This window comes from Staurois parvus, unplaced genomic scaffold (assembly GCF_062004578.1).
Source record: "Staurois parvus isolate SC_StPar_1 unplaced genomic scaffold, SC_StPar_1.0 ptg000293l, whole genome shotgun sequence".
Taxonomy (NCBI): Eukaryota; Metazoa; Chordata; class Amphibia; order Anura; family Ranidae; genus Staurois; species Staurois parvus.
In genome coordinates this window covers 742,186-764,877 of record NW_028318089.1, presented here as the reverse complement: position 1 = coordinate 764,877, position 22,692 = coordinate 742,186, and the positions used below count along the sequence as shown (strand labels likewise).

Genomic DNA, 22,692 nt, shown 5'->3' with positions numbered 1-22,692 from the left:
GACTCTGCAGACAGTTGGAGACTTTTGCGCACTGTGCGCTTCAGCATGCGCAGACCGAGCTCTGTCATTTTACGTGGCCTACCATTTGTGGTTGAGTTGCTGTTGTTCCCTGTTGCTTCCACTTTGCTATAATACCACTAATAGTTGACCGTGGAATATTTAGTAGCAAGAAAATGTCACGGATGGACTTATTGCACAGGTGGGAACCTATCACCGTACCAAGCTTGAATTCACTGAGTTCCTGAGAGCGACCCATTCTTTCACAAATGTTTGTAGAAGCAGTCTGCATGCCTAGGTGCTTGATTGTATACACCTGTGGCCATGGAGGTGATTGGAACATCTGAATCCAGTGATATGGAGGGCTGGCCCAATACTTTTGGCAATATAGTGTATTTTATCCCAAAATGCAATGCCCAGCAGCAGGGGTAGAGGTGTTCTAATTCATGGAGTTTAGCTTTTCCCCAGATCCACATTTTTCTAATTCTCTTATGTGAAAACATTGATAAATATAACCCTATGTATGTATCTAGTTCGTTTTTATTGGTTTTATCAGAGAATAACATAATGGTACAAAAAGTTCAACATCCATTTCTTGGTCAACCAAGACATATAGTAATGGTTGCAAATAGGTTTCAGAGAACAACAAACGGACTGGAATAAACTTTTATTATTCGGTTGAGTAACAAGGCTGGATCCTGTATAGGACCTGAGGACACTGAAAATTGCAATTACAAAATCATCAAGAGGACAATATTAGATCAATGTAAGTTGTACAATAAGCCATGTAATTCTTTGGACCTTCACTCACCCTTCCCTGATTTATAGAGAAGTCGCACAGGACTAACAGCTGCCTGAAAGTTAAACCAACATATGGAGAGAAGTGGAAAGAAGGAAAAATAGAGGAGACAATGAGGAGAAAAAAAAGGGGGGGTGGCAAAATTTAAGACGTGCATCCTCTGTCCACTTTGCAAGTGTCCCTCCATCCCGATCAGGAGGGTCCTGAAAGATATTTTATCCAGGGATCCCAGGTTTTCTCGAGATAGGCCAGTCTATCATGGAAATTAGCCGCCATGTGTTCATTGATCATATTCCATGTTAGTTTGGCCTTTAGGAGTTCAAAGGGTTGAAATTCTTGCAGCAGTTAAGATACATGCAATCAGGCATCTAACATTATCAGGTATACCCTCCACCGGCCTTCCTAAAGGGGCCTGCTGTGGGGTTTTGGTTAGATTCACCTGGGTGAGGGAGTAGATGAAGTTATATGTGTGGATCCAAAACTGCTGTACTTTAGTTCTATTGTATATTTAGTTCTAAATATAGTGACCTAACGGTTACACTGCCTTGTAGCATGTGAGCCATCTGTTCAAATCCCGGCCAGGACACTTTCTGCATGTTCCACCTGTGCTTGTGTGAGTTTCCTCCCACATTCCAAAGACATGCTGGTAGGTTAATTGGCTCACTTGGCCCCCAGTATATTTTTGCATACAGAGTATGTATGCATGTCATAGTGAACCCAGATGGTAAGCTCCTTGAGGGCAAGTACTGGTGTGAATGTATAATATGCACTTTGTAAATTGTAACAAAATTGTTTATTTTTGGATTGCAGTTTTTAAATTTTTTTTTTTTTTTTTTTAATATTGTACACACCAATTTGATATTATATGTAAAACTTTATTTCTACTGCATCAATATACAATGCAGTCCCTGGCCTTTAACCCCTTGCCCGCAACCCTATAGGAGAAGTACTGCTACAGGGCAGCAGGGCTGTGCAAAATCACATATTTATACGTGATTGCATTTCTGGGTAGGGGGCGAGCACCAGCCGCTATTGGTGGCTAGGGATGTCAATCACCAGGTCCAGGCCAGCACTGAGTTCGTCGGGTAAAGCTGACAGGGGAGAGACCTGTGTGTAAACACAGGTCTCTCTCCTGTCAGCAAGGACATGCTGCTTTGTATTTCTCTACACAGCTGAGAAATACAAAGCAGCATGTCTCTGTAGTAAAACACACACAGCACTTAATGTAAAATCCTCACAGCACATAGTTAACCCTTTGTTCACCCCAGATGTTAACCCCTTCCTTCCCATTGTCATTAGCACACCGTCAGTGTTTTTTTTTTTAGCACTGATCACTGTATTGGTGTCACTGGGGATGTCAGTGGCAGTTAGTTCCCACCCAGTGTTAGAATGCCCGCTTCAGTGGCGCTATAAGTCAAGTCACTCATCACCGCCATTACTAGAATAAAAAAAAATATAATTCTAGTATATATACCACCATTTATAGACGCTATAACTTTCAACCAATTCATTTACACGTATTGGGATTTTTTTTTTCTAGCAAAGACATGCAGTAGAATACATTTTGGCCTAAATTTATGAAGAAATTAGATTTTTAAAATTTTTTTACTGGATGTGTTTTATAGCAAAAATATTGTTTTTTTTTAATCAAAATTGTCAGTCTTTATAGAGCAAAAAATAAAAAAAATGCCGATCAAATACCACAGTATCTCACAGAAGTGAGTCCACCCCTCACATTTTTGTAAATATTTTATTCTATCTTTTCATGTGACAACACTGAAGAAATGACACTTTGCTACAATGTGACGTAGTGAGTGTACAGCTTGTATAACAGTGTAAATTTGCTGTCCCCTCAAAATAATTCAACACACAGCTATTAATGTCTAAACTGCTGGCAACAAAAGTCATCACTGCCTTAACCCTCTTGGACATGTAGTTCACCAGAGCTTCACAGGTTGTCACTGGAGTTCTCTTCCACTCCTCCATGATGGAGCTGGTGGATGTTAGAGACCTTGTGCTCCTCCACCTTCAGTTTGAGGATGCCCCACAGATGCTCAATAGGGTTTAGGTCCAGTGACATGCTTGGCCAGTCCATCACCTTTACCCTCAACTTCTTTAGCAAGGCAGTGGTCGTCTTGGAGGTGTGTTTGGGGTCGTTATGTTGGAATACTGCCCTGCGGCCCAGTCTCCGAAGGGAGGGGATCATGCTCTGCTTCAGTATATCACAGTACATGTTGGCATTCATGGTTCCCTCAATGAACTGTAGCTCCCCAGTGCCAGCAGCACTCATGCAGCCCCAAACCATGACACTCCCACCACCATGCTTGACTGTAGGCAAGACACATTTGTCTTTGTACTCCTCACACGCTTGACACCTTCTGAACCAAATCAGTTTATCTTGGTCTCATCAGACCACAGGACATGGTTCCAGTAATCCATGTCCTTAGTCTGCTTGTCTTCAGCAAACTGTTTGTGGGCTTTCTTGTGCATCATCTTTAGAAGAGGCTTCCTTCTGGGACGACAGCCATGCAGACCAATTTGATGCAGTGTGTGGCATATGGTCTGAGCACTGACAGTCTGACCCCCCCACCTCTTCAATGCTGGCAGCACTCATTCATCTATTTCCCAAAGACAACCTTTGGATATGACTTCTTTAATCGACCATGGCGAGGCCTGTTCTAAGTGGAACCTGTCCTGTTAAACTGCTGTATGGTCTTGGCCACCGTGCTGCAGCTCAGTTTCAGGGTCTTGGCAATCTTCTTATAGCCTAGGCCATCTTTATGTAGAGCAAAAATTCTTTTTTTCAGATCCTCAGAGAGTTCCTTGCCATGAGGTGTCATGTTGAACTTCCAGTGACCAGTATGAGAGAGTGAGAGCGATAACATTCACACCTGAGACCTTGTAACACTAACAAATCATGACACCGGGGAGGGAAAATGGCTAACTGGGCCCAATTTGGACATTTTCATTTAGGGGTGTACTCACTTTTGTTGCCAGCAGTTTAGACATTAATGGCTGCGTGTTGAGTTATTTTGAAGGGACAGCAAATTTACACTGTTATACAAGCTGTACACTCACTCATGAAATATTTACAAAAATGTGAGAGGTGCACTCACTTTTGTGAGTGTGTGTGTACATACATATATACATACACACACACGTGATTTTGCACAGGAGGGCCACCCTGCAACAGTAAAAATGCTATAGGGCAGACAGCAAGTGGTTAAAGAGAAAATACTGCTGACAAACCAATATATCTATGAGTGTCAATCTCCTGTAGCCCACAATGGTTAATTCAGCCAACCTCCCTATCACTACTGTGTCCTTTGGTGACAGAGCGGCATCCAGTGGTGCAGGCAGTCAGACAGACACATGCTTGTGGCATTTTTTTTTTTTTTAACCACTTCCCGTCCAGCCCCTGTACATAAATGGCCAGATGGGAGCAGGGCAAGTGAGGGTTGCCGTCTATAAACGGCGTCTGCATTAACAGCCTGTGCGCACTCCCTGGGAGTGCGCAGCACCGCGATGCGGTGCCCGCTGTGTCTGAAGGACACAGTGGAACACCGATCACTGTACGGGACCTCCCATGAGGTCCCGATTCATGTGATCACGGATTGGCCAATCAGTGATCACATGAATAGTAGTAAGCAAGATATCACTTTCTGACATCATTGCTTACTATGTGTGAAATATGTGAATGATCACAGAGGTCACATGGTACAAGGCTATTCACAACAGCCTTGTATCATGTGACAAGCTGTGACCAATCACAGCTCTTACAGTATTTCTCAATGGCTGCAAGAATGCAGCCAGAGAGCAGGAGAAATGATTGCTTTTACAGCCTTTATGAGTGTAAAAGCAATCAGTGTAAAAAAAAAAATCTTCATCACCCCCATAAGTAGTACAGTGTCACTATGGTGACCCTGTACTGCTAGTGTGACAGTATGTTAAAAAATAAAAATGTAAAAAAATTTTTTTTAAAAAATTATACATTTTTGGTTATAAACTAATTTGGGTTATTTTTTTTTTTTTTTACTAAAAAGGTAACTGAATACATTTTGGCCAAGATTTATGAAGAAAGATTATTTATTTGCAAAATTTTATAAGAAAAATACTTTTTTTTCAAAATGTTTGGATTTTTTCATTTATATAGAAAAAAAATAAAAATCCCAGTGGTGAATAAGTACCACGAAAATAAAGTTTTATCTGTCTCAAAAAAATGCTAAAAAATTCATATGGGTACAGTGTTGCTGGTTGGTGTTGGTGAAAATAGGCCTAGACAGGAAGGGGGTGAAAGTGTTCAGTCTTGAAGTGGTTAACCTGATTGGGTTGTTTTATGTGCTGTGTTGATGGGCTATATTTTGCTTCAAGCTGCATTCTTAGAAATACATGAAAACTCCTTGAAGATAGTCAGATGTACCTGTCAATAAACTCTAAATGATCTCCTAAGCATCTTAGAGTGATGCTACTGGAAGCCCAAAGCATGGCTCTGCTCACCATCCTAAAATAGGGTATAATGTGTCGCTTAAGATATTCAGGTAATTGATTACTTACATTATACTTTATGCATTTAAATACAAAAATGATTAAGCACTACTTGTACATTATGTGAAATCTCAGTCCTAGGGTCAGTCTTTGGGAAGGGGAATTCCCAATGCAGAATGTTGGCTCAGAGACCTTGCTTCTTCCACTTGCTGTTCAGTGCAGTAATCCTCCAGAAAGATTTTGGCCAAATTGCTAAACCTGCGGTTGTCTGACAAAGAGAAGCGGACCATGCACTCTACAACAGGAGGAGCAGTGATTTCAGCTCTAGAAGCAGCTGTGCACAGGTACATGAGTGCTGTTATGGCAGAAAGAACAGTCTCTTCACGGCAGCTAGATAAACAGTTAATGATAAGACTTGGGCCTCCCGCGGACAAAATGTGATTCTTCATGGCTTTGTCCAGACACAGGTTACAGATGCCACCTTAAAGGAAAGCAGAAAATATCAATTAGTAATGGAAACTTATAGCTGGACTGTCAGGAAATGCTGTAATGGCACTTTAACCTCTTTATTAACCACTTCCCGACCGGCCGTTGTATATAAACGGCCGGACGGTGGCACTGCAGGGTCGGGTGGCCGTTTATAAACGGCCTCCCCGCACCCTGCTTGTGCACGCTCCCCGAGAGTGCGCAGCACCGCAATCCAGTGCCCGATGTGTCCTCCAGACACAGTGAAACACCGATCGACGGACGAGTGACACTGTACTACTCGGGGGTGATGAAGATTTTTTTTTTTACACTGATTGATTTTACAGCCATATAGGATGTAAAAGCAATCATTTCTCTTTCTCTCTGTCTGCATTCTTGCATCCATTGAGAACTACTGAGTGAGCTGTGATTGGTCTCTGTACGAGGTCCTGATCATGTGATCACTGATTGGCCAATCAGTGATCACATGCAAAGTAGTAAGCAAGATGTCACTTGTGACATTATTGCTTACTACGTGTGAAATCTGTGAATGATCACAGAGGTCACATGGTACAAGGCTATTCACAACAGCCTTGTACCATGTGACAAGCTGTGACCAATCACAGCTCACTCAGTAGTTCTCAATGGATGCAAGAATGCAGACAGAAAGAAAGAGAAATGATTGCTTTTACATCCTATATGGCTGTAAAATCAATCAGTGTAAAAAAAAAATCTTCATCACCCCCCAAAAGTAGTACAGTGTCACTCGTCCGTCAATTGGTGTTTCACTGTGTCCGGAGGACACAGCGGGCACTGGATCGCGGTGCTGCGCGATCCCGGGGAGCGCGCACAAGCAGGGTGCGGGGAGGCCGTTTATAAACGGCCACCCAACCCTGCAGTGCCACCTTCCGGCCATTTATATACAACGGCAGGTCGGGAAGTGGTTAAACACAGTGCAAAAGCATTGTGTGACAGTGCTCTGCTATGTGATGTAAAGTGGAATTAAACCCCAAAAATGTAACATTTGGACAACAGCATTGTTAATCGCTTTCCCGCCACCCTATAGCAGATATACTGCTACAGGGCGGCAGGGGTGTGCATAATATATATATATATGCACATCTCCAGGTAGGGGGTGCACGCGAGTCACGTGGGCACCCTTCCAACATCCCTATTCGCGGCCTCGGCTGTCAATCACCAGGTCCCGGCCAGTGATTACTCATGGGCACCTGGTGATTGAGGAGCATTACCGACGGAGGGAGAGAGCTGTATTTAAACAATACAGTTCTCTCCCGTCAGCTCCTGCACACTGCTTTGCATGGCTCTGCATAGCACAGCCATGCAAAGCAGGGTGCTTACAGTTGAAAGCACTAACACAGCCCATAGTAAAACAGCACACAGTTAACCCTTTGATCGCCCCACATGTTAACCCTTTCCTGCCCAGTGCCATTAGTACAGTGTCGGTGCTTGTTATTAGCACTGATCACTGTATTGGTGTCACTAGAGATGTCAGTGACACCAAGTCAGTTCCCCCCCAGCGTCAGAATGCCCGCCGCCGTCCCGCTATAACTCGCTGATCACTGCCATTACTAGTAAAAATAAATTTAAAAATTTGTAAATGCTATAACTTTCACCTAAACCAATTAATTTATACCTATTGGGATTTTTTTTTAGCAAAGACATGGAGCAGAATACATTTTGGCTTAAAATTATGACAAAATTTGATATTTTAAATATTTTTACTATATGTCTAATAGCAAAGTGTCAAAAATATTGTTTTTTTCTCATAATTGTCAGTCTATTTTTTTCTTTTATAGCGCAAAAAATTAAAAAACGCACAGGTGAACAAATACCAGTGAAAGAAAGTGAAAAAAAGGATGTAAATTTATTTTGGGTGCAGCGTTGCATGACCGTGCAATTGTCAATTAAAGTAATGCAGCGCCGTAGCGCAAAAAATGGCCTGGTCAGTAAGGGGGGGGTAAATCCTTCTGTGCTTCCAGACCAACCCCTACAGCGTCCTCTCCCCTATGCTCCAGCGGTGTAAGATTCTGAGGTCATCAAGAGAGGTGCAAAAACCATAACCATGCATTGGATGTGAGGACGCCAGGGAGAGTCCACTGCTAAAACACAGGGGAGCACCGTCTGCCAGGGGGGAGGAAGATCATATAAGTAAAAATGTTTTTTATTTCCCCTAAGACTAAACCCTGGCAGTGTGGACACTGCCCCACTGCAAGAGAGAATGTTGAAGTTTCCCAGAGTTGAGCCTTAAAATGGTAACTGGGACCAAAACGAACCTATTCCAAACTCCACCAGATTTTCATTATCTTCAGTCAACATGTCCAGAAACATATCTGGAACTTGCAGCTTCTGGAGGTCAGAGAAGTTCTTTGGGTCATAAGAGAAGTTTGCTAGGTTTGCCAGGACCTGTTCTTTGGCTTCTGTGAAGTAAAAGCAGAAGATATACTGTTAAACAACAGACGAAAACAGAAACAGTAAAAGTACCTAAACCATGTTTGAGATCTTCAAAAAAATATGAAGTGAAACTTTAGTTGGCTTGATCTAAAACCGCCAGGATAGAATGCTACAGATGTCACCTTAAAGTCTCTGGGTGGCTGATCTGGTAGCTCCTGACCTTACAAGTCTCATCATCTGAGAAGGAAACGTGGGAGGGTGAAAGGCAAGCCTTCCACCAAAACTGAGCCTGCCATTCCAGCACGTATATATATATATATATATATATATATATTTCTATATATTCATTCACAAACACAATATTACCAAAAGTATTTGGACACCCCTCCAAATCATTGGATTCAGGTGTTCCAATCACCTCCATGGCCACAGGTGTAAAAAAATCTAAAGCTAAAGACCTCCAAGCTTTGTGTGGCCTTCAGATTAGCACAACAACAGTGCATAGAGAGCTTCATGGAATGGGTTTTCATGGCCAAGTAGCTGCGGCCAAGCCTTACATCACCAAGAGCAATGCAAAGCGTCGGATGCAGTGGTGTAAAGCATGCCGCCACTGGACTCTAGAGCAGTGGAGACGTGCTCTCTGGAGTGACCAATCACGCTTCTCTGTCTGGCAATCCGATGGACGTGTCTGAGTTTGGAGGTTGCCAAGAGAACAGTACTTGCCTGACTGCATTGGGCCAAGTGTAAAGTTTGGTAAAGGGGGGATTATGGCGTGGAGTTGTTTTTCAGGGGTTGGGCTTGGCCCCTTAGTTCCAGTGAAGGGAACTCTTAAAGTGTCAGCAAACCAAGACATTTTGGACAATTTCATGCTCCCAACTTTGTGGGAACAGTTTGGGGATGGCCCCTTCCTGTTCCAACATGACTGCGCACCAGTGCACAAAGCAAGGTCCATAAAGACATGGATGAACAAGTTTGGGGTGGAGGAGCTTGACTGGCCTGCACAGAGTCCTGACCTCAACCCGACAGAACACCTTTGGGATGAATTAGAGTAGAGACTGCAAGCCAGGCCTCCTCATCTGTCATCAGTGCCTGACCTCACAAATGTGCTTCTGGAAGAATGGTCAAACCTTCCCATAGACACTCCTAAACCTTGTGGACAGCCTTCCCAGAAGAGTTGAAGCTGTTATAGCTGCTAAGGGCGGGCCAACGCAATATTGGACCCTATGGATTAAGACTGGGATGCCATTAAAGTTCATGTGTGTGTAAAGGCAGGCGTGTATATATATATATATATATATATATATATATATATATATATGTAGGTTGTTTAAACATCTTGGAGAACTAAGCGCCGATCTTCTGAGGATGTAGGCTGCCTCCAATCCTTCTGTCTCTTCAGGTAATCCCAGACAGACTCCATGATGTGGAGATCAAGGCTCTGTGAGGGCCAAACCATCACTTCCAGGGGACTCTTTGTTCTTCATTACACTAAAGATAATTCTTAAAGTATAAGTTCATATTTCAGAACATGTTAAATCCATATTCAGGGCGCAACATGTAGCATGTTACAAACAGCCAGCCCCCCGTACTCCCCCGTTGTCACAATCTTAATGTGTCCGCACGGGGCTCCGCATTCTGTGAATGAGAACACTACAAGGTGTGCCTTTGCAGCTGTCGGCTTGTAGTTCTCAATGAACTGCCACGGCGCTGTGATAGTTCATTGAGTCTTCCTGTCGGTATCTGTTTTCCTGTAGCATGTATGGGCACACGGATACAATAACAGATCTGCAGGAGAGCTGCATTGCTCCAGAGATCTGCTGATCGGTGGTGCAATGCTTTAGAGGCCCCAGAAACAAATAATAATAAATGCACATTTTTTTTTAACCTGCAAAAAAATGTGCATGTATTATTGTTTTGTTAAAAGGTGAACTTATACTTTACTGACATTGGCTGTATGTTTGGTGTCCTGCTGCAGAATAAATCTGGGGACAATCACACACCTCCCTGATGGTATGGCATAATTGATAAGTATCTACCAGTATTTCTCAGCATTGAGGGCACTCTTGATCCTTAACAAATCTCCTTTGCAGAAATGCAGCCCTAAACTTGCAAGGAACCTCCACCATGCTTCACAGTTGCCTGCAGACATTCATTATTGTACCGCTCTCCAGCCCTTCAGGAACAAACTGCCTCCTGCTACAGCCAAATATTTCACATGTTGACTCATCAGTCCAGAACATCTGATGCTATATTTCTGCACCCCACTTTTGCATAGTTGAGTCGCTTAGCCTTGTTTCCAGGGCCTATGCGAGAAAACATAAAAACTGGGGTGCAGAAAAATGGCAGCAGATGCTCTGGTCTGATGAGTCAAAATGTGAAATATTTGGCTGTAGCAGGAGGTAGTTTGTTCCTGAAGGGCTGGAGAGCGATACAATGAGTGTCTGCAGACAACTGTGAAGCATGGTGGAGGTTCCTTCTCAGTGCTGAGATACTTATCCAGCATGTCCTACCATCAGGGAGGTGTGTGATTGGCCCCATATTTATTCTGCGGCAGGACATGAAGCACTATCTTCAGTGTGAAGAATAACAAAGAGTCCTGGATGGTTTGGCCCCCACAGAGCCCTGGTCTCCACATCATCGATTCTGTGCAGCTTTCAGGGGTCCCGGAACAGCACATTACCTATACTATCCGTGTCCTGGAACTCAGTGACCAGAGCCTGCAGGTACTGGAACCGCTCCGCGCCTGCGCACTGCCCGGCACTCATCCTCCAGTCCTCCTCCGGCGTCCATGCAACCAGGAGATACCGGCGGAGGTGACGTCAAAGCACTGGCGGAAAGATCTCTAACACGTGACCAGAGTACGGGCAGAGATGAGTGACAGTATAGTTACAGTATGAGACGGCCTGTGCAGCATGTAGGTATTGTTTATACAAACTTCCAATGTGTTTTGTTCGGATTCATTTGTATGAAATGCCATTTCCGGTACTAGGTGTACGCTCCTGTTAGACAGCACCGCCATCTAGTGTCACTTGTGAGAAGTACAGGCAGCATGTCACAGTGTGAAGCCGGCCGGGGAAAAGCCGGAAGAGCCCCGCCCATCTCTGATCCTGAGGTGAAGGAATCCGGGTTGCTGCCTCTGCTTCCACTGTGCAGACTTCCGCTCACTTCCTGCTCTGGTGACACTGACATAGGAAGTAAAGAAACAGGCCTACAATCCTAATAAAAATACAAACTTTTATTCATTAGTAATAGAAAAGGGTAACTCCCTAGCCACCACCACCTCCCCCTCTAGCTCCTTGTTTTTGATGTGCCCCCTTTGGAGATTTCCCCTCACTTCCTGTACTGATCATAATGTTACGTGTGCAAAAAGTATAAAGGAATCACCTCAGTGAGGCCCAGAAAAAATAAAAACCTGACATGTTTGCTAACCTTCCCCCCCATATGAAAGACAGGTTTCATCTGGAGCTTTACCCTCCACAGTACATACACTGCCTCACAACGTACCTGCCTGCCTGCTCTGCTGTGATTGAACATGGCGGGACATATACATATCAGCATGGATGTCACATCATTACCTGAAACTCAATCTTTCAAAAACCGAGCTTTACCGACTTTACCATTAACCTCTTCACGCCGGCCGCACGCAAATGTGCGGCCTCCCAGCGTCTGGGCCTAGACGCCGAGCGGCCGCACATTTGCGTTCATGTAACAAAAAACATATGTGCTGAAAGGGTGCACCCTGCGCGCTCCCAGCACACTTGTGCGGTACTCATGGAAAGGTCCCGGTCCGCTCTTTCGGACGGGACCTTTCCCGATCATGTGACCGGCCGTGACATGACATCATGGCGGCCACATTACACTAAGCCACGCCCCATCCTGCCCACCTCCCGGCGCAGGAACGCCTCTTCACGCCGGGACGATCCGGCGTGAAGGGGTTAAGATCAACAGCACAACCATTGGTCCTTCCCCTCATGCCAGGGTGCTAGGCGTAATCCTAGACTCTGACCTCTCCTTTGGGCCCCACATCCAATCACTGGCTAAATCCTGCCACCTCAACCTCCGGAACATTTCCAAAATCCGCCCCTTCCTGACCAATGACACCACAAAACAACTTATCCACGCCTTGGTTATATCCCGCCCCGATTACTGCAACTCCCTCCTCACTGGTCTACTGTTACACAGGCTATCCCCCCTTCAGTCTATTATAAATACTGCTGCTAGACTCATACACCTTACCAACCGATCAGCGACTGCTGCCCCTCTCTGCCAATCAGCGACTGCTGCCCCTCTCTGCCAATCAGCGACTGCTGCCCCTCTTTGCCAATCAGCGACTGCTGCCCCTCTCTGCGTTGGGTTGGCTTCCACTAACCCAACGTATACAATTCAAACTACTAACCACAGCTTACAAAGCCATCCACAACACTGCCCCTAGCTACATCACCAACCTCATCCACAGATATCGCCCAAATCGCCCACTCCGCTCCTCCTATGATATCCTCCTCTCTAGCTCCCTCATCACCTCCTCCCACGCTCACCTCCAGGACTTCTCCAGAACCTCTCCCATCCTCTGGAACTCCCTACCACAGCATGTCTGGTCAGCCCCCACCCTGTCTGCCTTTAGGCATCTTTGAAAACTCACTTCTTCAGGGAAGCCTACCCCACCTCCACCTAAGAACTGTACTTGAATCACCTCCACCAGATCATCCCCTGCAGCTATCACCTTTTGTATCACCTCCCCCTTCCTGTAGATTGTAAGCTCCATGAGCAGGGCGCTCCTATTCCTTCTGTACTGAAATGTATTGTAATTGTATTGTCTCCCTTATATTGTAAAGTGCTGCGCAAACTGTTGGCGCTATATAAATCCTGTATAATAATAATGCAGGCCATACATGGGTCGAATTCTGAACAAATTTTCTTTAGAAAATTGGAAATTTTGTGCGTTTTGTAATGCGATGGTGCCACCTTTGATTTTGAAATTTGACCAACCAAGCCTCCAATTTCACCTCATGTAGCTACAGAAAATAATTTTCACGGCCAAGAATTTTCTTTTCTTTCCAGGTCACAGCTCATGTTCATTTCTTTAGCAGGCCATAAATGGGTCGAATTCGAAACGATTTTTCGATTGAAAATCGAAAACATCGTTCGTTCTGTAATTTGATGGTGCCACCAATCATTTAGAAAATCAGTAGTTTTTCATGAATTTTCCAGCATGCCCGATAAATGAAATGGGGAGGAGCAACGAAAATTGGTCGGTGCCATTGCCCCACTAACAGAGCACAAATCAGCTGATTATTCTTAGGTCCGATTTTAAAAACGAAAAATCGTTTGCAAATCGACCCATGTATGGCCGGCCTTTTTCGTTTATATTTCCTACATGATTCTCCCATCATTGATTTGAACTTCATTCGGTTTTCCAAAAATTTCCAACATGCCTGATCATTCAAATTCCATGGTCACACGAAAATCGGCCGTTTCTGTGACCCACTAATGGTGCGAAATTCAAACGAAAATTCTTAGAAAAGATTTTCTAAAGAAAATTCTTTCGGAATTCGACCTGTGTATGGCCAGCTTTATGCAGGCCATACATGGGACGAATTCCGAATGAGCTTTCTTTAGAAAATTGGAAATTTAGTGTGTTTTGCAATGCGATGGTGCCACCTTTGATTTAGAAATTCAACCAACCAAGCCTTCAACTTCTCCTCATGTTGCTACAGAAAAGAATTTTCGTGGCCAAGAATTTTCTTTTCTTTCCAGGTCACAGCTTTATATGCAGGCCATAGATGGGTAGAAAATCGGCCGATCTTTTTACCGATAAAAAAAAATCTGCGCATGAGCCGTGACCTGGAAGAGGAAGGAAGGAAGAAGAAAGAAGAAGAAAGAAGAATTCCAGTCCGCTATTATATTTGACATGAAAAAGTATTGTGGTTGCAATAATGTATCTATTTGTATCCAAATAAAAACATCTGTATCCGAAATGGATACATTGTTGCAACCACAATACTTTTTCATGTCAAATATAATAGCGGAGCTCTCTGCAGGGACAGAAGTAATTAAATGCCGGCCATAGACGGGACGAAAATCGGACGATTTTTTTTTAACCGTTGGTGGTAACGTCGGCCTATTGAACGACCGATTTTTTGTTTTTTTGTTTTTTTTTTGTAAAAAACAGCTGGTTTTTGACCCATCTATGGCTTACTATATTTCTTGCACGATTCTCCCATCATTGATTCGAAATGCGTTCGTTTTTAAAAAAATTTACAACATACCCAATCACTCAAATTCGCTGGTCACACGAAAATCGGCCGTTTCTGTGGTGTGAAATTCGAACGAAAATTCTTAGAAAAGATTTTTGAAAGAATATTGTTTCGGAATTTTACCTGTGTATGGCCGGCTTTATTCAGCAGGTGCCAGCCAATGATTCATGGCCGGGACCTTCTGATCGGTTGTGTCCAATCACAGCCGAGAGCTCTGTGTTGAAAACAACACAGGGCTCTGTACAGAGGGGACGGTCTCTGTGTTTCTTCTGCCTGCACAGCAATCTTTAGTAAAAGCAGCACACATGACACATTGTTAGGCACACACTTAACCCTTTGATTGCCCCTAGATGTTAACCCATTCCCAGCCATTAGTATAGTGCCAGTGTAAATTATTAGCACTGATCACTGTATTGGTGTCACTAGTGATGTCAGTGGCAGTTAGTCAGTTCCCACAAAGTGTCAGTTAATCACTTGCCATCCGGAAGATTTACCCCCTTTATAACCAGGCCATTTTTTGCGATAGTTAAAGTTGAGTTAGTTTAACTGACAATTGAGCGGTCATGCAACACTGTACATAAATTAAATGTATATGTCCTTTTTTCCCACAAATAGACCTTTCTTTTGGTGGTATTTGATCGCCTGTGAGGATTTACTTTTTGCACTATTAACAAAAAAGACTGACAGGATGTCTCTTTGCTGGACAGAGATGTCTCTTTGCTGGATGGGGATGTCCCTCCTTGGAATGGACTCTTTCCTGGATTGGGATGTCTCTTTGCTGGACCCAGCTGAGCAAAGAGACATCCCCATCCAGCAAATAGACAGCACAATCCAGCAAAGACACAGCCCATCCAGCAAAGACACAGCCCGTCCAGCAAAGACACAGCCCATCCAGCAAAGGGACAGCCCAATCCACTCCCACTACAGAGCTGTCACAGTGTGCCAGCTGGTGAAAGAGAGGCCGCTGTTGTCCCTTCACTGCAGCTGTGTGTGCAGTGGCTGGCCGAGCCGCTCCTCCTGTCGGCCCTGCTTTGGGCATAGCCACACAGTGGGAGGTAAGCAGCGACCGCAGTCACTATTAGTCCAGTCCAGATTGCGGCTGCCGCTTACCTTCTACTGTGCGGCCTGGTCATCAACAGGCCGCTCATCTTAAGCCCCAGGCCACTGAGCAAATGCCCGGTGTGCCCTATGGCCAGCCTGGGCCTGCTGCTGACCTCCCTGTACTGTGTCCATTGACACCCCTGTACTGTGCCCTGCTGACACCCCATACACTGCACTTCTAACCCCATGTCCTCAGCTATACTAACCCCTGTCCTCTGCCTTACTGACTCCCTGCCCTGCTAACCCTTGTCCTGTTCACCCCTGTCCGCTGCCCTACTGATTCCTGTAAACTGCTGTTCATACTACTGACCTCTGCATATGTTTTAGGTTGTATTATACAATTAGTTTAGGATTGCCGGATAAATAGTGATCATGAATTACAAACTTTCTAAACTTTTACTTGTTAGGCTCCATGTACACGGGGCGTTTGGAAAACACTTCTGAACGATTGAAACTGACTGCTGGAAAACGTATGTTAAAAACGTCTGTTTAGCTGCGTTTGCATACCGCGTTTAGAAGCGTTTTTTAAAGATAACCTCAGGGGACCTTCCAAAATGCCCAGAATGCAGTGAGAAACAGTAAGAAATTATTTCAGACATTTTGAGAGTAATAGAGAGAGCAGAAGCAGAGAGAGCAGTATGTGTTGAGATTATGGTGTTTGGATGTGTTCCAGCTCATTTCTGTGCAGAAATTATTGCAGCAATGTCTAACATATTTTCTTTCATGCGAAACCTCAAAGTATGGTGTACCAGGTCCATTTGAGCACCAGGAAAACGCTTTGCAGGCATTTTTCATGATGAAAAAAGGCTCTGGACAGCATCTGGAAATGGAAGAGTTAAAAAAATTTCCAAATGCAAACACTTATAAATACGGTTAGCTGTGTTTACAAGCTTTTGAAACGCTGATAAAATCTACTTTTTTTTTTTTTTTTTTTAAGTTCGCAAACGTGCAAACTACAACGAAAAACCCGTAAGTGATCACAAAAAATGTGCAAGTGCGAACACCACACAAAAAAGTGCACTTAGGGGTGTGTTTGTCCTACCCCCGGAAGGGTTGGACCGTTACCCTGATCCCCTGGGGCACGAAGCTCCTGACAGGGACAAGGTTCCCATTTGGTCCTCCTGGCCAAAAGGCCTGGTGGACCACCGTTCCTTATGCCCAGCCGAAGCCGGACATCCAGTACTAGGCAAGGGGGCTCTCCCGAAGAGAAAGCCCCCTAGGGATCAGGGGAGGAAGGAACCAAAAGGCCACACATCCTCCCCCTAGACTTCAGGGTAGGCCCGAGGACCCACACCCTCCATCCGTGAAAAACACACACATAAGTAAAGTAAAAAGTGACAAAACGTGGGAGTGCATAATAAATAAGGTAATAAAGTAAAGAAAAAATAAAAAAGTGGTACCGTGCCGAATTGTGCACAGACCAGGCCCGTAGCAAAAATTGCCCTGGACTTAGCCAAAAGACCTGGTCCTTAGGGCGCTGTGCAAAAAGAGGTCAAAAACAGTGGCCATGTGTCATCTTCACACCATGGGGTCCCACACCCAAGTGTTACTAGTGACACCCCTGAGAGCATCTTCCCCAGGGGGCACTGAGTTTGCGGACTTTTTGCGTCCCCAGCCCCTGGCCAGACCAAGGTAGATCCGTCCAAATCAGGAGGTACTGGGTCTTTCCAGTCTTCCCAGAGGAATTACTCCCAAGGCCCCAGAACGAATCATGGCGCTCCCTGGTTTCTGTCCCTCTGGTACTAGCCTTCCGGACCCCCATCATACCAGTGAGGGTACTATACAACAACCATCCCCGCAAAGCTAGAATGGTTGGGAGCACCCCCACTGGACACTGATAAGAACAGATACTACACTTGATCTTAGCCAAAAGGCCGAGAAGCGATAACATCTAAAATCTACTCCTGAATGCAAGTTTGACGCGGTCAAAAGAAAAGACTGTAAACTCAACTGCTTGTAAATGACTGTGTACATGGACACATAGGAAAACATTAGGGAGAGTTCAGGGGCTGCTGAAAATGCAGAAAAGCTCCTAAATGTGAGTTTATCAGCTGCAGTGTACATGGAGCCTTATACTTTAGTTGTCAGATACGTTTCTGTATTGGTGTTAAAAAAATCTGTGCATCTATTTTGATCAAAACTACCTTTAAAAAGTTCTATATATAAAATTGTGAGTATCAGTTGGCCTGTGTCCAGAATCAATATGCTAATTTATGGCATGCATGAAGTAGTACAGCTGGCGTATTATTGCTGTTATGTATGGACTAATGACAGGTTCTCTTTATATGCAGTACTATACAAGGATCAAAAGAAAGCTGAAAACTACAAATTTTTAAAATAGAAAAAAGGCTGTTTGAATAAATTATACCATTTGAGATGAGTAGGAATACCCTATTGAATGCAAGTAAGGAAAGCATTACATTTGTCCTGATTTATAATAAATCTGGTATTGATTTGAAAGGATACATATTCCTGACTCACAGTTTACTTACTAATCTGGCAACACTGTTTGCATAGAGGGCTGTTTCTAGAGAACAAGGTGGCGTTGTGTATTGTGTGCGTAGAGGTGTGCACCTGCAAAGGCTCTGACCTTGGTTGTGTCCTTGGGGACATTGAGAAATTCTCCTGAGTGTCACTGTTTCTACATCATTACCTAAGTAAACTGGATTTTACCACCTATTGCCAGCACTTAAAACAACCCTAGCAGAGATGGCAGGAAATGGAATTAACACCTCAACCTGTGTTTCCAAATGTATTAATCACTACAATAGAAGAATGTGGAATGAAATAGGTATACAACATAATGTTCTTCTCATTTTCCAAAAAGTACCATGAAAAAATATGGTTTTCGCCATTTTGCATTTTTTCCAACATTCCTCAGGCCTTTTAACTACTTGCCGACCGCAGATAGCCGAATAACGGCTGCACTGCGGCCGGCCAGTTCTGGGTGGACGTCATATAACGTCCACCCAGAACGCGATCTCCTGCGCGCCCCCGGGGGCACGCACCCGGCGATCTCTGTGATCGCTGTGTCCTACGGACACAGCTGATCACGTGATGTGGTAAAAGGCCAATCACAGCGGCCTTTTACCACGTGATCAGCTGTGTCCAATGACACACTGATCACCGGAAAATGCAAATGCCGGTTCTCGGCTGCACTTTCCTCACGCTGTCAGATCATGAGGAAAGTACTGCCGAAAACTGGCAGTTGTCAGAGCGGGGATCGGCACCGATCATCAGGGTCACTGATCATCAGTGCCCTGATGATCGGTGCCCAGCAGTGCCACACACAAGTTCCGCCCACCTGTGCCCAGCAGTGCGCCCACCTGTGCGCAGCAGTGCAGCCCAGCAGTGCTGCCAGTCAGTGCCCAGCGGTTGTGTCAGTCAGTGCCCAGCAGTGATGTCAGTCAGTGCCACCTATCAGTGCTGTCTATCAGTACCCATTATCAGTGCCGCCTATCCGTGCCACCTCATCAGTGCCGCCTATCCGTAGCCATCAGTGCCGCCTATCAGTGCTGCCTCATCAACGCACATCAGTGAAGGAGAAAAATTACCTGTTTGAAAAATTTTATAATAATGCCACCTATCAGTGCTGTCTATCAGTACCCATTATCAGTGCCGCCTATCCGTGCCGCATATCAGTGCCGCCTATCCGTGCCACCTCATCAGTGCCGCCTATCCGTGCCGCCTATCAGTGCCCATCAGTGCCGCCTATCAGTAGCCATCAGTGCCGCCTATCAGTGCTGCCTCATCAACGCACATCAGTGAAGGAGAAAAATTACCTGTTTGAAAAATTTTATAATAGAAACAAACTTTTTTTTTCTTCAAATTTTTTTGCACTTTTTTTGCTTATAGCACAAAAAGTAAAGTGCCCAGCAGCGATTAAATACCACCAAAAGAAAGCTCTACTTGTGAGAAAAAAATGATAAAAATTTCATATGGGTACAATCTTGCATGACCGCGGGGGTATAAGTGCCCGGTAGGCAAGTGGTTAAAGTGACTAAGCAGCACATGGAATACTCTATATAAAACTTTAAAAGTTAAAGATATCAGAATTCAACATTTATTTGGAGTTCTAATGAAGTTTTGCTAACTTGAGTTGTGAGCTTCAGGTTTCTGAATCTCATGCTTCTATAAGGACTCTCTTGGTTGGTCCATTCCAAAGTGATATTTTACTTATAAATGGGTGTCACCCTGGACTCCCACCTGGGTGTCACCCTGGACTCCCACCTGGGTGTCACCCTGGACTCCCACCTCTCCTTCCTACCCCACATCCAACTGCTATCTAGATCATGCAGGCTCCACCTCTGCAACATGTCCAAGATATGCACATTCCTCACCCCAGACACCACCAAACAACTCGTACACTCCCTCATCATCTCACGCCTGGACTATTGCAATTCCCTTCTCACTGGCCTACCCAAACGAACGCTATCCCCACTCCAGTTGATCCTAAACTCAACGGCTAGACTCATCCACCTCACCAACCGCTCCACATCTGCCTCCCCCCTCTGCCAATCCCTTCATTGGCTCCCGATTGCCCAACGCATCAAGTTCAAGCTGCTAACTCTGACCTACAAAGCCATTCACAATGCCGCCCCGAACTACATAACTGACCTGATACCCAGATACTACCCTACCTGTGCCCTCCACTCCTCACAGGATCTCCTGCTCTCTAGCTCCCTGGTCTCCTCCGGAAGCCCGATTGCAGGACTTCTCCAGGACTTCCCCCATCCTCTGGAACTCCCTACCCCAATCCATCAGACTGTCACCTACCCTCCTCACCTTCAGGCACACCCTGAAAACCCTCCTCTTCAGGGAAGCCTACCCCAACCTCACCTAACACCCGACCTCACCTAACAACTAACCTCCTCCACTCCTCCCACCACTCCATCCCCCACAGCCATCTCCTCCTGTGCCACCTTCCCCTCCCTCCTAGATTGTAAGCTCGAAAGAGCAGGACCCTCGAACCCCTCGTGTAGTGTATTGTTACTGTCTTGTCTCATGTTCTGTCCCCCTTGCTACTGTACAGCGCTGAGCATACCCTTTGGCGCTATATAAATACTGTATAGTAATAATAAATGCTATCAGGCAAGCTAGTAGTAAGGGTAGTCCATTGACAACATCCCCCTTCCCTAGTTCCTGTCTGTTTCTGCCTACCTTGGAGGTTTTGGTGTTCCCATCTACCTTCCTTGTTTCTTTGTTACATTCTCAGTTGCCTGAAATAGAAATCCAGCATTGGTGTCACTGAGTGCAATGAAACCCCCCAGCATTGGTGTCAGTGACCACAATAATAATCCCAACATCGGTTTCCGTGGATACAATAATAACCCCTAGCATTTGCGTCATTGGATGCAATAGAAATCCTCAACAATGGTGTTAGTGGACGCAATATACAACGGGTATTAGTTGATGCAATAATTTACCCCTCGCAGTACTGTCAGAGGACAAAATATTTAACCCCCAGCATTGATGTCAGAGGAAGTAATAATTTCCCCTAGCACTGGTGTCAGTACTATTAACCCCCACTGTCAGTGACATTTTGTGATTACTGGCAGTGAAATTTATTCCCCCCTTTGGTGAAAAGTGATGATGAAAGTTAAAGTGACACTAGACATTTAAAACCTATATATTCTACTCAAGTATGGATTCTTAATCACTTACCGACCATGCTATAGCCGAATGATGGCTACAGTGTGGTTGTCCAGTTCTGGGAGGGCGTCATATGACATCCTCCCAGAATCTGCCCCCAGTGGTGCGCACCTGGCGCTCTCTGTGATCGCTGTGTCCTACAGACACAGCTTATCACATGACAAGGTAAAAGGCCAATCACAGCGGCCTTTTACCACATGATCAGCTGTGTCCAATGACACAGCAGATCACTGGGTAAATACAGTTGCCGGTTATCAGCAGCACTTTCCTGACACTGTCACAGCGTGAGGAAAGTACTGCCAATGACTGGCAAATGACACAGAGGACATCTGTACTGATCATCAGGGAACTGATGATCAGGGAACTGATGATCAGTGCCCAGCAGTACCGCCCAGTTGTGCCACCCACCAGTGCCCATCAGTGCCTCCCACCAGTGCCATCTAGCAGTTGCGCCCATCAGTGCCACTAGTCAGTGCCATCAGTCAGTTCTGCTAGTCAGTGCCGCCAGTCAGCACCAACCATCAGTGCCAACTATCAGTGCCCATCACTGCTGCCTATCAGTGCCCATCATTGCTGCATATCAGTACAGCATCATCAGTGCCTAATCAATGCCCACCAGTGCCACCTCATCAATGCAGCCTATCAGTGCTGCCTATCCATGCCACCTCATCAGTGCTGCCCATCAGTGCCCATCATTGCTGCATATCAGTACAGCATCATCAGTGCTTCATCAATGCCTACCAGTGCCACCTCATCAATGCAGCCTATCAGTGCTGCCTATCCGTGCCACCTCATCAGTGCTGCCTATCAGTGCAGCCTCATCAACGCACATCAGTGCAGAAGAAAAATTATCTGTTTGCAAAATGTTATAATAGACACAAAGAAAAACTTTTTTTTAAATTTTTTGCTCTATTTTTGTTTATAGCACAAAAAATAAAAACCCCAGTGGTGATTAAAAACCACTAAAAGAAAGCTCTATTTGTGTGAAATAATGATAAAAATTTCATATGGGTACAATGTTACATGACTGCGCAATTGTCATTCAAAGTGCGTCAGCGCTGAAAGCTGAAAAGTCTCCTGGGCACGAAGGGGGTAAAAGTGAAAGGTAGGCAAGTGGTTAATTCAGAAGTGTCCCTTCTATTGGTCACAGTCTCCTCTACATATCAAAATTGCTTTCTTTTGCTGCTGTGTTCTGACTTCCTGTTAGAGGGTGGATACATTTGTTCTCCATGGTCCCACAGTATTTTGGAACATAGCCTCCCTCTCTTGCTTGTTCCTGAGATGGACTATGACTACGGGATGTACAGTATAGTATGCACTCAGCAGTGCACATGACTGCAGCTAACATGCACGACTCGTTCTAACATATGGAAGTGAGAGGGAAACAGAGAGGTTTGGGAGCTCACAGATCTTATAAGGAGGCAGAAAAACATAGTAAGAAACAGTTTCATGAAAAATAGATTAAAGAGCCATTAAGCAGTATTGTAGAAATGTATAGATTATTTTTTTTTAAATATGGATATTGTT

At 44.8% G+C, this 22,692-nt stretch overlaps 1 protein-coding gene and 1 pseudogene across 1 annotated transcript; both read right to left on the bottom strand.

Moving 5' to 3' along the window:
* Window positions 1-649: 649 nt before the first annotated feature.
* On the bottom strand, window positions 650-10,971 carry ARMC7 (armadillo repeat containing 7). The gene is made up of 3 exons (XM_089682645.1): window positions 10,839-10,971; window positions 8,041-8,184; window positions 650-5,762 (listed from the first exon to the last, which is right to left on the bottom strand). The coding sequence occupies exons 1-3, from the start codon at window positions 10,921-10,923 to the stop codon at window positions 5,425-5,427; spliced, it is 567 nt and encodes a 188-aa protein (XP_089538771.1). The 5' UTR covers window positions 10,924-10,971; the 3' UTR covers window positions 650-5,424.
* Window positions 10,972-17,283: 6,312 nt separating this feature from the next.
* On the bottom strand, window positions 17,284-17,399 carry LOC149458131 (U2 spliceosomal RNA; annotated as a pseudogene).
* Between the last annotated feature and the right edge of the window lie 5,293 nt (window positions 17,400-22,692).